Source organism: Camelina sativa, chromosome 5 (assembly GCF_000633955.1).
Source record: "Camelina sativa cultivar DH55 chromosome 5, Cs, whole genome shotgun sequence".
NCBI classification, from domain to species: domain Eukaryota; kingdom Viridiplantae; phylum Streptophyta; class Magnoliopsida; order Brassicales; family Brassicaceae; genus Camelina; species Camelina sativa.
In genome coordinates, this window is record NC_025689.1 from 7,589,090 (window position 1) to 7,602,890 (window position 13,801).

The 13,801-nt window shown below is 39.8% G+C and overlaps 3 protein-coding genes and 1 non-coding gene across 4 annotated transcripts; all 4 read right to left on the reverse strand.

Annotated features, from left to right (window-relative positions):
• LOC104786028 (protein HAIKU1-like) lies at positions 1,723-3,732 on the reverse strand. Its single transcript, XM_010511335.2, has one exon. It carries the CDS (start codon positions 3,242-3,244, stop codon positions 2,069-2,071), a length of 1,176 nt encoding a protein of 391 aa, XP_010509637.1. The 5' UTR covers positions 3,245-3,732; the 3' UTR covers positions 1,723-2,068.
• On the reverse strand, positions 5,433-5,517 carry TRNAM-CAU. Its single transcript is given in 2 exon segments — positions 5,433-5,468; positions 5,480-5,517. It is a non-coding gene; the product is annotated as a tRNA-Met (tRNA).
• On the reverse strand, positions 5,988-6,602 carry LOC104786029. The gene has a single exon (XM_010511336.2). It carries the CDS (start codon positions 6,392-6,394, stop codon positions 6,074-6,076), a length of 321 nt encoding a protein of 106 aa, XP_010509638.1. The 5' UTR covers positions 6,395-6,602; the 3' UTR covers positions 5,988-6,073.
• On the reverse strand, positions 8,134-9,381 carry LOC104788990 (transcription factor MYC2-like). The gene has a single exon (XM_010514747.1). The coding sequence runs from the start codon at positions 9,379-9,381 to the stop codon at positions 8,134-8,136; it is 1,248 nt and encodes a 415-aa protein (XP_010513049.1).

Genomic DNA, 13,801 nt, shown 5'->3' on the forward strand with positions numbered 1-13,801 from the left:
CGTGTTAGAGTTTTTTTTTTTTTTTTTTTGGTTGCTTGATTGATTGAGAAATTTATTTTTTGGTTGCTTGATTGATTAGAGTTTTATTTTTGGTTGCTTCAAGCTTGAGAGTCCGATAAGAGATTATTTTATGCTCTCTGTTTTATTCTGAGTTTTGCACCGATCCAGTTTTTTATTTGGTTGCTTATTGAGTCCGCGTTAGAGTTTTACTTTTGGTTGCTTCAAGCTTATGCTCTCTGTTTTTTATTTGGTTCGTTCGCAGATGTCGCTCCCGTGCAGCGTATTGCGGTTCAGTTCTCCGATGCAGCACTCCTCGAGAATTGTCGTCCAGCTCCCGTGCCAAGTAGGCGGACGAGTCAGAGGCTGGAAAACAAGGCAGCACATCAAAGAGCTAAAGCGAGGAGAGGAAGGAAAAAGCTTGCGGCAGCTATTCAGACCGTCATTGACTTTTCGCCCGTGTTCAAACCCGACGGCGACGGCCACGGCGACGGCGAGGCCGGAGGGGACGAGGGCAGTGAAGGCAACGGAGTAGCCTCCTCCGCATGATTTCGGCTTTCTCTCTTTAATCTTCTCTTTCCCTACATCCCAAAAAAACACTCGCTTTTTTTTTTCCATTTGGGTTTTTAACTTTTACGAACCGGTAATAAGGAATTTGATGGGATCTTTTTTTTTTTTTGGGTTTGCACTTTTAAGTAAAGTTGGGCATGCATCCAAAATGTTCGACGAAATGTAAAACCAAAAGGGTATGAGCCTGAAACACATTTCAGGAAAGAAGATTCATATCGATAGTTGCAGAAACATATTTGATGCATTCGCTTTCACCAAAACACCACCATATTATATATATACATTATTTATTATTCGTTAAAAGAAATTGGATCCGGATTTGAGCGGCGAATACGATCCACCGGACCTATCCATCCGGGTCCGTATCGTTGTGAAACGGGTCAAAGCAGGGGTGTACCCGACGGCGTGGAACAGCGTCGGTGAGGTTCGACGGGAGAGGAGGTGAGAAGGAAGCGGGGATTGAGAAGCAGCGGCATTTGAGGTGGAGAAGAAACGGTTAGCTACGCGTGAGGCCGTTGATCGGGATAGTGTTTTCGCCATTGAGACTTCCCGGCGATGATCGACGATGACGGGACTAGGGTTTAAGGTAAAAGGGGTAAAACTAATTGGGCTTGAACTTTGTTATTATTGGGCCTTATCATTTCAAACTGTATAAAGGCTCGTTTGGATGAGAGATGATGAGAAATTGAGAATTCGTTTCTACTTTCTACTAACGTTTGAACTTTGTTTAGAAACAAAAATAATTACATAACTTTTTTTTTTAATTCAGAAATTTTAATAGTGTTCATCAAAAACCACATGTCCTCCAAACGCGAATGCCAATCTGGTGGATTTTAAGTAATCCAGCATCAAGTCTTGAGACCGACAAATGTGTCTCAAAAGATTACCTTCAAGTTAGAATTGTTTCAGCATAAGTTACAAAAAAAAATGGTTATGATGAAGTTTCCATGTGATTAACGCTCTATGCTCTGAAGTTACAAATTGTTTCAGCATAAGTTACAAATTGTCTCTGCAAAAAACTGGGTGATATCACCATTTTTTTTTGCATCTATGGTTATTATCCAAAAAATTCTCACTTGACAATGTTTCTATTGGAAAAACGAATTACTGTAATAATAAGCAATCTGATTATGCTTAGTAAAAGTAGAGAGATACTTAGCTTTGAAAACACCCAAAAATCATATAAACTGACTGAGTTCGTCTGTAGTCTGTATACAAATTAAGCAAAGATAAAACTTATAATGTAACAAACAAAAACAAAGGTAACCATCATGTCCCAAGATTCCCAACTTTTGACCTATAAAAATCCCACAGTGAAAAAAAAACCCTATAAATCTTCACTGCTTCTAAAAAAAAGCTCCTTTAGTGTTTTACGCCTCTACCCTGCTGCGTCTATTCCACTATAGGCTCTGAAGTATAAAGCTTCTTTCATAGTACACACTAACAACCTAGGGAGATTGAATAAACATATTTTAAAATTCAATGAATCGGAAGAGAGCATCTAATAATCACTCCATCTTGGACTTGAAACCGGAAAGAACCCGGATGGAGATAACGGGAACATGGCCCCTGGCGAAGGAGGAGGCAGACCAGGACCTGGACCTGGACCTGCACCGGTTCCAAGACTCCCAGGTTGAGGAATTTGTGAAAATGAGAAGTTTGGGGTGAGTGGTTGAGGATACTGAACTCCTGGTGATAGTAACGGGTAAGGTGATCTCGGAGAGAACATATTCGGGTAACCAGTAGGAGATGGTAGAAGAAACTGGGATGTGGGTGAGTGTAGTGGCCCGAAACCATTATATCGAGGAGAAGGAAATCCACCATACATCTGATTGAACCTGGGAGACGGTAGAGTTGGGGTGACAGGTACAGGAGCATTGAACCGAGGGGAAGGTAGATTACGAGGCACTGGGCTAGGAACTAATCCCGGTGGTGGTAGATACTGGTTAGGTTGAATTGGCCCCTGCATATTCACACGAGGTTGCGATCCAGGCATCATATGTGGCTGAGGTTGAGGTTGTGGTTGAGGCTGTGCTGGCATATATGGCTGCTGCTCATATCCTTGGCTATATGGCCGCTGCTCATGACTTGGGACATATGGCTGCTGCTCATGACCTGGGATGTATGGCCGCTGCTCATGACCTGGCTGCATTTGGTTACCACCGGGTCCTGGATTCCCAAGTGAGCTTTGAAGATAACGCATATACTCAGAGACAGGAGACTCAGCTGTATTAGACCAAAACTGGTCCCCGTGACCCATCATCATTGATTGTTGTGTGCCTTGAGGGAAAGGTGGCTGAGGTGGAGGCGGTCTAGCAAACTGAGGATGAGATTGTGGAGGAACCATGGTAGGGAGAGGAACCGCAGGCCGGTTGATCTGCGTTAAAGGAGCTGGTCTAATCCGGTGCAACCGAGTATTCTGAGGCTTTGGTGGGTTGTTGTTTTGAGGAGGGCGAGGAAGGCTTTCACGTGCTGGAGAACCCGTTAGCTGCTGAACAATACTTCTAAAGTCGTTTTTGCTTATGTTATAAACCTGAGGCTGGTTTTGAGGCCTTCCAGTGGTGGTGGCGTTGTTGTGAACATTTGAAGCAAAACTCGATTGATGCAGAGGACTCTTTCTTATACTCTTCCCAGTTTTATTCACACCTAAATGATCATTTGGCCTTGGCCTATCCATCTCCACACTATAAAACTCCAATACTATATATACTATCTCAATTCCAATCCTGAAAGTTATAACTAATCACTACCCAAACTAATGAGTCCAGAATCGAATCAAAATTCAGCTACAAGTAAGTAGATCCCTTAGTTCTTGAGCTAACTATATTCTCCCCTGAACCCACATAAAACCCATGATACTAAGACCAAAAACTCGATCAAACAGTAAAGCAAAATACTCCAAGAACTACAATTCTGACACTCTCTACCCCAATTCTATTATTCAGCCCAAAAGAAGTGAAGAAGAGATTAAGATGAGAGGAGTAAAAGTAGAGGTCTTTCACCTGAGACTCTGGATCCGAGCTTTACACAGAAGGAGCCCAGAGACTAATTTCAATCAGATCTTTAAAAAACACGATACAGAGAAGACAAGAGAATCGAAGTGAACCCTAGTTTCTGTTGTTCTGTCAACGAAGAAATGAGACGAAACTAAAGATTCTCCGTTTTTTGTTTNTTGTTCCATGTCACTTTACTTTTTTTTTAATTGATATTCTATTAAATATCATAAGAAATTAAATGGCATGAGTGGATGACCCAATAACATATTCCTTGAGAATATTATTTCAATAGTATTATTAATCTATAGAAACCCCGTTATATAATAACATCATTACCTTTAATGAAGCCATAAGTGCCACAGCTTGGTGAAGTGTGGTAGATCTTATAATGTACAAAGGTTTATCTTCTTATAATGTTTCCTAAAGGCATTTATAGTCAACAGTCAATTAACCATATCAAAGACGTTAGAAACAATTAACATATTTGTTTTTTTTTTTTTTTTTTTTTTTTTTTTTTTAATTTATTAATCGTGTTTTGCCAGACTGGTGAGATATGGAGCTGACGTGTTCGTATCATCACACTCATCTCCTACATATACAGTATACATCTTCCCCAAAGTATTTTTCTATGTTTGTCATAGAGCAATTTTAGTGGAAAAAGCAAAATATATATATGTGCCTACTCTTTTCTCAAAAGGTTTATATATCTATCTATTTAAGTGATAAGTTTCCAATTATATAAAAAAATATATAATAATAAGGAAACCATTTTATTCTTTTCTAATTATCATACTTTTTATTTCAAAATTTAAAATTATTAAACTTATTTACTTAATATAGAAATGTTAAGTGAATTAAACCCATCTCCTAAGTCCATCTTGTATCAACCATTTTAAAATTTTTAACTCATAAAAATCTATTGTTCGAAATCTACTGTAGTAAAATAGTATACCCACATTTATATGCTTGAATTGGCCGGACCTGCATGTTGCCTCAAATATTCTAATAAATCGCTTTTAAAATATTCATAAATAATTTAAGATGAAAAATAATTACTATGAATAATAAATACACATATTATTTATAAAAAATGAAAGATTTGATAATTAATTTATATATATCATAGAATATTTCATATTTTAATGTATTACTAATAAATAATTAATTAATATAGTTTTTAAAGCATGTGGATAACCTGCAATAAAACCAGCTATTTATAAAATCTCTACCTTGCGAAATCCGTTTTTTCGAATTGAAAAATTTAGATTTGAACTCATATTACCTCAAAAAAATTCAAAGAAAAGCTTGCATGGGTAAAAAAAAACTAGATCTGGATCTTAATGATAAATGCGTTTACAATAGCATTGGAACCTATGAAAAACATGAAAAATAGATAGGTTCGCTTGGATAAGAAAAATCAAAATATGATCAATGAATATGTTAACTTTAGTGATGAACAAAAAAATCTCTGAAAATTTTTGTCCCTCACTATTGTTGTGTATTATGCTTTTGTGGTTAACAGATTATACAAGTTAGATGCTAGATTTTGTTTTATTAAGATAAAATTCCTCACAAAAATTGAGGATAGGTAAGTTTGTGTTAATCTTATTTGATAGTGGTTGAAATATCCTTTAATTTTTTCCATTTTATTGGAATTATAGTATTAGAATTGGTCCACGAAATTATAAAATTACACCTAATATTTACATAGTTTTTACTCCAGAAAAAAAAAATATATGAAAAAAAAACCGTTTTATATCACTCGGTACATATCAATTGCATATTTTATAACTCCCTTTATTAACTTTTTTCCTGAACAAAGTAAAACACACAGAAATTTTGTAATGGCATGTTAGAAATAAAAATGAATGGGGTGAGAGAGGCTCGAACTCTCGACCTCAGGATCACTCAGTAGCTATGAGACCTACGCGCTAGCCAACTGCGCCACCACCCCATTTGCTCTTTAACTAGTTTTTATTCTATTAGCTATTAATTTCTCTTGTTCGAACTTTGAAACACTACGGTTAGCTTCTCTAAAACGTCTATATACTTTTGTGCATATGGTTGAGAACAAAGACGTTTCAAGAGGCATCCGTGAACATCTCATGATATATCGTATGAAGAACGGAGAAAGGCAACGCAAGTATAGGGAGATGGTAGCAGAGCCGGAAGCAGAGCTTTAATCGGTTAAAAAGGAAGAAGGCGGATTCAAAGGATCTTGTAAGGATTAAACATCAAAGGGACAAACTCTATCCGAAGAAGGCGAATCATTTGTTCCTTCCTCTCATGAACGAGTAGACACTTCAAGTTTGTTATTATAGAATCTTTATCAGGAAAATGAATTTATATATATGAAATTTCACAGATTTTGTCATGTTGGATCCAGAAAACTCGTAAACTTATTGAGATCTTACAATGCACAGGTTGTCCTTATGATCTGAAAACAACACAACAAGTTAACAACAACATGGACATTATATAGAAAAGGGAAACCTAGTAAATGATCTTTCTTATTCCTTTATCGTATCTTCAATTCTTAGCTGATCTTTTTGTTTCTTTAGATCTTCAAAGCTCCAATCCCTTCTGATCCCACTGCTTCTGACCAGCTTGGGCTCGTCCAGATCCCCATAGACCACCATCTCGGCACTGTAAAGCCTGCGATGACCCTTATTGACCCGTCTCGGTACGGGCAACGATGATCTGTTCCTTCTCATCTTTTCATACCTTGACTTTGCGAAACTTTCATTCAAGTTTGAATCTTTACGGCTTCCTATGTCTCTGTCCGAGTCTGTTCTTTGGAGGATGTGGCAAGCGAGGCAGTTGAGGCTCATCGTTTCTGTTTCTTACGGAAATGAAATCGACAATAAAGAGGTTTTCAAAGGGGAAGAACTCTAACTGCAGGCTGTGGTATCACAAAGAGAGCTCAAATCCCAAATGACAACCTTTTGGAGATGTTCCTTTTAGGGTTTAGGTTGTTTGATTGACAAGAAAAGTATGAGGCCAAAATGAAAAACCTTTATGAATGGGTTTTGATTGTTTTTGTTGAGCAGTTAGGGGGTAAAAAGGTGATACTAACTCTTTTTATGCAAATGAAGAAAGAGAGAAAAAAACATCTGTGAGCTTTTTGGGTCAGGGTTGGTAGTTTGCTTATTTTTAGTGTTTGATCGTTCGGTGGATAAGAAAAGAGTTTTTTTATAGTATACGCTTTATAAAGGTTTCTATTTTAAGTCTACTTATTTTGAGGGTTAAAATTCAAGATTACACTTCCAGGCTACCGAAGGAAAAAAAAAGAGCGATTCAAATGCAATTATTCTAAGTACAGAATCAACCTCTTTGTGTTTTGACTTGACTTATCCCTCTCATTCTTTGGTTTTGGCTGTTTGTTTCTAAATGGTAGACCCATATATACTTACAAAGCATGGATAACGATGCATGATGCATATAAAATATGATTATGACGCTTGTTTTAGATATTTCTCTTTGAATTATTTGTTTGATTCAAATATATTTTGGACATACTCAAGTTCCTTGCAGACACGTGATCAAGTTCCCATACCTAGCATTGTTCATTAACATTTGTACTATGAAGCCAGAAAATATATAAATGGATGGTCCTATAGTTAGAAGTATCTTATATGATTATGTTGTGACGAGTGACGACTTATATATATCTTTTATAATGATGAGTTATTCGTCAAAAGAATAATATGAAAGGTCGGGGATGAAAAAAATGTGCGTGTAAAGAATTTATCAGTTTTTGGGAAGGGGAAGTACATTCCCTGTGGCAACAGTTTAGCTTGCGAGGGGAAGGGCCATCCCTCGACTGCTCGACACATCATGTGAACCGGTGAAGCTCATTTTTGTAACAGCATCTTTCTACCCAGCAAAAAATATCTTTAATGATAATAAAAAAAAAAGTATTATTATCGTTATTATTTGATTTTTTCTTAGAAAATGCTTTCGAGGTCTTAAAATAAGAAACCCATTTCACTCTTTCTCATCCTTTACTACTATCTTTTATTTTAAAAAATTATAAGATAAAAGATACCTCCAACTCCAAGGTTCACACTAAGAAATGGTTATATATATATATATATATATCATTTCAAAATAGAATAAAATATTGTTAATAAAAAAATTGGTCCTGCCAATATTACTATAAAATATTAAACCATAAATTTTGTTATGCTTTTTTTCTTAATTGAGTATATATCATATGAGGACTTAAATTCTTTTTTAGCTAGGCCCCCTGCTATTTTTTTCAGTTCCCGCATCGTACACCGACAACACAAATAGTGATTAGTGACCAAAGCCAATTGGGGGAAAAGGATTGAGCCGCTCGGAAGATCCAAATCCATATCACAGTGTTAAACATTCCTGCTTTTTTTTTTAAATTGGTAATTAACTGAGTTAAAAAGAAAAAAAAATATACTAGTAATCTTCATTTTATTAGTCACTTAGTTTTAAAATATAAACTTAAATAAAATAAAATAAAAAGCCCAATAAACTCACTTACATGCATCCTCGTAATTTCTCAAAGAGCCCTCCGATCCCTGGCCTAGATAAAACCCTAACTTATCTTGGATATCAACATGGTCCGGAGCTGCTCTTGCGTATAGATTCTGAAATCCATCTTCACCGTAGCTTGTTGAACCATAAGATCCTCGACCACCACAATACTCGCATGGTCCACCTCTAGCTTCAAATCCTTCAACGCTTTCATGAATCTTGCCTCTGGATGATTCTGCTTGCTTGATTTGACCTTGATCATGGCATAACATTCAATTATCTTCACTTCAATCTCCATCTCCTCCGTCTCCTTGAATGATGCGACTTTTCTTTTCACTTCCTCGAGCTGGACCTGGATCTCATTTCTCTCATATACCACCTTTTCTACTTTGGACTTCAGCTCCTTGATGTAAGCGATCGTGTCGCTAAGCAACGACCCTTTGTCCATCTTGGACACTTTGGGAACCACACCACGTAACGCGTAGAACCGCTGGTTCAGTTGTTTACGTCTTTGCCGCTCAGCCTCGACGTGGTCTCGCGGCTCTTCCTTGCCTTTCGACGATTTTTTTCCTCGTTTCTTTAAAAGTTTCTCTGACTCCTCGCTAGAGAAACTCTTGTTGGTGGGACTTGAACAACCACTCTCCAGCTTTCTTGACTTAGACAAAACCATGGAGCTTGATCTTGGAGCTACGTTAACCCGGTCACGGCTCAGGCTGTGATGAAAAGTGTTTGAGTTGAAAAGGATTGGGACTTTGTTAATCAGATCTGAGCTCTGTGGGATCAGCTCCGTCGAACCAAGTTCCACGACTCCGTTAGCCAACGGGATACATGCGATGGTCTGCGTTCCGAAATCTCCTCCCGCCTTAGCTCGCTCAATGTCTGACATGCGTATCTGATCCAACCCGGAAACCCAAACCGGGGTAGACGTGGAGAACGCATGACCCACCAATCCGGATCCTCTTGAAAAGCTCCATGACATTGATTTCAAGAAGAACCACTCTATGTCCTTCACTATCACGTTGTTGTCCTCATGGTTAAGCTCACATGTCACCTTCTCAGCCGGAGACGACATCGTTTTCCTCTTATCTTCTTGGTCTTTGTAAACACCATCTCCCCACACGAGTACGGTGTCGCCGAAATTATCTAACAAAGGCTGCCAGTAAATGGCGTAGGTCCAGCCCTTGTGAGTCCCATCCAACACCGCTTGTAATCGCTTCTGGACAGTCTCTACCGTCCACTTCTCCGAGTTGTCCGAGAAACTCATGAAACCCTCCATGGTTGAGTCTTCGGCGTTATTATACTGAGTCATCGTTTTAAAACAAAGAGAGAGTGTTTCGACTGAGAAAACCGGAAGGAATCTGAGGTGAGGCTATATCGTTAATTATGTATATGTGTGCTTCATTATTGAAAGGGACTGTGCTAAAATTCATGATTCTAGATAATGTTGCGTGAGGTGGTGGTTAGTTTGGTCACTATTAGGAGAGTAGTCAATTGTTAATATGTATTGAATTGAGTTCAGTTAAATGATCATAAGTATGATTATAATGTATGAAGTCCCTGAAGTATGGAAGGATTTGTTTGTTAATAATCAAATTATATATCGATAATTTTTGGTCGCTTTAATCATTTGTCGTGCCATACTTAAAAGTTAGTCAACGAAAAGAAGCTTAATTAGTCTTCGCTTGGTCACCAGTTTTGAACAATTCTGTCATGTTTCCATTCGACTAGGAGATGAAATTTGGATAAACGCACTACATTAATCGAATCGTATTTGTCATTTCGACCTTAAGACATTGCATGCAATATAACCTAAGTAAATAAAACTGTCACATTATTGTAAAATCTTGCAAAATGAAACTGTTATAAACTTCGCCGTGTTTCCAAAAAATCATAATTAGTTTTAAAGAATACTATTATTTTACCAAATGTCACATTATTGTATATAAAGTATTAAGGAGTAATCCTTGGGATATGATTTGATTACAATCTCTTGATTAGAATCTCTATTTATGTAAAGTGTATATTCTACATTACTGTTCTACAATACCCTAGCTGTTCTACTCTTGTATATATATTGCTCCTCGTGAATGAATAAAGATCATCAAATCATATTACCTTTTACATGGTATCAGAGCAGGCTTAAACACCAAAATATTTTTTTTTACGCTTCTTCATCTCTCTTTTCCATCTTCTCAATGTCTTCTGCTTCCTCTCCTACAATGACTGACACCATTGTCACCAACAATCAAACACTCCTCCATGTCAATATGATAAACGTCACAAAACTCACACAAACAAATTACCTTATGTGGAAGCTTCAGGTTCGAGCCTTGGTTGACGGCCATGGTCTCGTTGGACACCTCGATGGCTCCTTACCAATCCCGCCATCCACGCTCACCACTAACGATGTTGTCTCTGTCAATCCTGCCTTTGTTACTTGGAAGCGACAAGACCAGCTGGTCTATAGTGCTCTTCTCGGTGCTGTCTCGTTACCAGTTCAACCTATTCTCTCTCGCACAACCGTCGCCTCTGAGATCTGGACTACATTGGAGGAAACATTTGCCAAGCCCAGTCGTGGCCATGTCCAACAATTGAAAGATCAACTTAAAGCCTGGACCAAGGGGAGTCGCACTATTGATGAGTATCTTCAAGGGCTCACTACCCGCTTTGATACTCTTGCTAGCTTGGGCAAACCAATGGAGCACGATGATCAGATCGAGAATATCCTTGATGGGTTACTAGAAGATTATCGCCCTGTCATAGATCAGATCGAAGCTCGTGATGTCTCTCCCACCATCGCCTATGTCCATGAGCGTTTACGTAACCGGGAAGCAAAGCTTTTGTCCAAAGCGTCCGTCTCCATGCTTCATGTTACCGCCAACATGGCTACTCAGCGTCATCCTAACAACTCTCGTGGTGGGTCTTCAAACAAGTCTCGCCTCAATAACAACAACTCCTATCAGTCCTCTTCCCAGCGGTCTGATCAGCGGTCTTATCGTCCCTACCTTGGCAAATGCCAGTTTTGCAACACCCAAGGTCACTCTGCGCGTCGGTGTCCTCAACTTCAGAATCATCCCTCTGTGTCTGGCTCTCAATCACGTAATCCTTTTACTCCCTGGCAGCCAAGAGCAAATCTTGCACTTGGTTCAACCGTCAACCCTGAGGAATGGATGCTTGACAGTGGTGCGACTCACCACATCACCTCCGACCTGCGCAATCTTTCCCTTCATCAACCTTATTCGGGTGATGATGCTGTGGTGATTGGTGATGGCTCAGGTTTGCCAATTACTCACAAGCGTTTAACCACCCTTCCTACCGATCTTCGCTCTCTAACTTTACAAGATGTTTTATGTGTACCTCTTATTCATAAAAATCTTGTCTCGGTATATCGGTTATGCAACACTAACAATGTTTCGGTATCCTTCTTCCCTGCTGCTTTTCAGGTGAGGGATCTGATCACGGGGGGCCTGTTGCTACAAGGAAAGACTAAAGATGGTTTGTATGAGTGGCCAGTGACGAGATCTCAAGTTCAGGCTCTCTATGCTTCACCAACATCCAAAACGACTCTCTCCTCCTGGCATGCTCGTCTTGGTCATCCATCATCTACCATCTTACAAGCTGTTATTTCAAAATTTTCTTTACCTACTTCTACTTCTACTTCAGAACCTCTGTCTTGTTCTGACTGCCTGCTTAATAAAACACATAAACTACCTTTTTCAACATCTTCTCTTCGATCAACAAAACCACTACAATATCTTTTTTCGGATGTATGGACGTCACCTGTGCTTTCACATGACAACTGCAAGTACTATGTTATATTTGTGGATCATCACACTCATTATATGTGGCTCTCCCCACTGAAACAGAAGTCCGATGTTAAACCTACCTTTATCGCTTTCAAAGCCATGGTTGAGAATCGTTTCAACACTAAGATACAGACTTTATGCTCTGATAATGGTGGTGAATATGTTGCTCTTTGCAGCTATCTCACCTCTCAGGGCATTGAACATTAGACAACTCCTCCACACACACCGGAGCTCAATGGGTTGTCTGAGAGGAAACACCATCATATAGTGGAGACAAGTCTCGCTCTCCTTTCCCGTGCGTCGATACCAACGACATATTGGTCATTTGCTTTCTCAACCGCAAAGTACCTCATCAATCGGTTACCAACGCCTGTGTTGCAACAGCAGTCTCCGTAAGAGAAGCTCTTTCAAGCTTCCCCCAATTATGATAAGTTGCGAGTCTTCGGCTGTACGTGTTACCCATGGCTACGGCCTTATGCTTTGCATAAGCTGGATAATCGGTCCAAGCAATGTGTTTTCCTAGGCTACTCTATGTCTCAAAGTGCATACCTTTGTCTGGATTTTTCCACTGGCCGTTTGTATGTCTCGCGACATGTTCAATTTCTTGAGACTGAATTTCCGTTTGCTCGATCTGACTCTCCGACTGATTCATCTCCAGCACCGGTTTCGCCTCACTCATTGGTCACTCCTCTACACTCTCCGATAAGTCTTTCCCCCGTGGATCAGCTCTCTCACTCGCCGTCAACTTCTCCGTCCACCTTGCCAGCTTCGTCATCCCAGGTAAGTTCTTCTTCTTCTCTCTCTCCGATAACCACAACTAATCTTGAGCCCACTGCTCACACTCAAAATGGGCCGCAACCCACGGCCCAGGCACAAACACTTAATCCTGATCCAGTCCATCAAAACCAACTCAACGACCAAACAGCAAACAATCCCATTCAACCACAACCTCAGGCCCAAAATGATGATCCATCTCCGAATCAGCCCAATAAAACAGCCGAACCAACTTTACCATCTCGCGATATCTCGTCACCGTCTCTCCGATCGTCAAGTCCGGTTTCGTCATCCTCTGTTTCCCCGTCTGTGTCTCGCTCACACTCTTCGTCTCTGTCGTCTGCTTCGTCGTCTCTGCTTTCAGCGGACTCCCCGCAACCACCAGCTCCGCCGCCACCGGTTAATCACCACTCCATGAAGACACGTTCCAAACTGGGTATACGAAAACCAAATAAGAAGTATGGTCTCGCTGCTCGTCTGGCTCAATCACAACCTCGCACTGCTCTTCAAGCCCTTCAGGATGATCGTTGGCGTAAGGCTGTTACGGATGAGATAAATGCACAACTTCGTAACGGAACTTGGGATTTAGTTCCGAAACCCTCATACCCTGTTACGATTGTGGGGTGTCGCTGGGTTTTCACTACAAAGTACAATACTGATGGATCCGTGAGTAGATACAAGGCTCGCCTTGTCGCGAAGGGATACAATCAACAATCTGGTATTGACTATGAAGATACGTTTAGTCCGGTTGTAAAATCTACGACTATCCGTGTTGTGCTGGGTGTTGCCGTTGCTCGCGATTGGCCGATTCGTCAGTTGGATGTAAACAATGCTTTCCTTCAGGGGACTCTGACTGAGGAGGTCTACATGACTCAACCACCAGGTTTTATTGATACAGATCGGCCGGATTTTGTGTGCAAGCTGAACAAAGCTATCTATGGTTTAAAACAGGCACCCCGGGCTTGGTACTTGGAGCTCAAGAAGTATTTGATTGCCGCTGGTTTTGTTAACTCTGTTTCAGATACCTCTCTCTTTATTCTCCGACGCGGATCCTCCATCGTTTACTTGCTTGTCTATGTTGACGATATTCTTGTCACAGGGAATGATAAAGCTCTCCTTCTTAGTACACTTACGGATTTGGCTGATCGA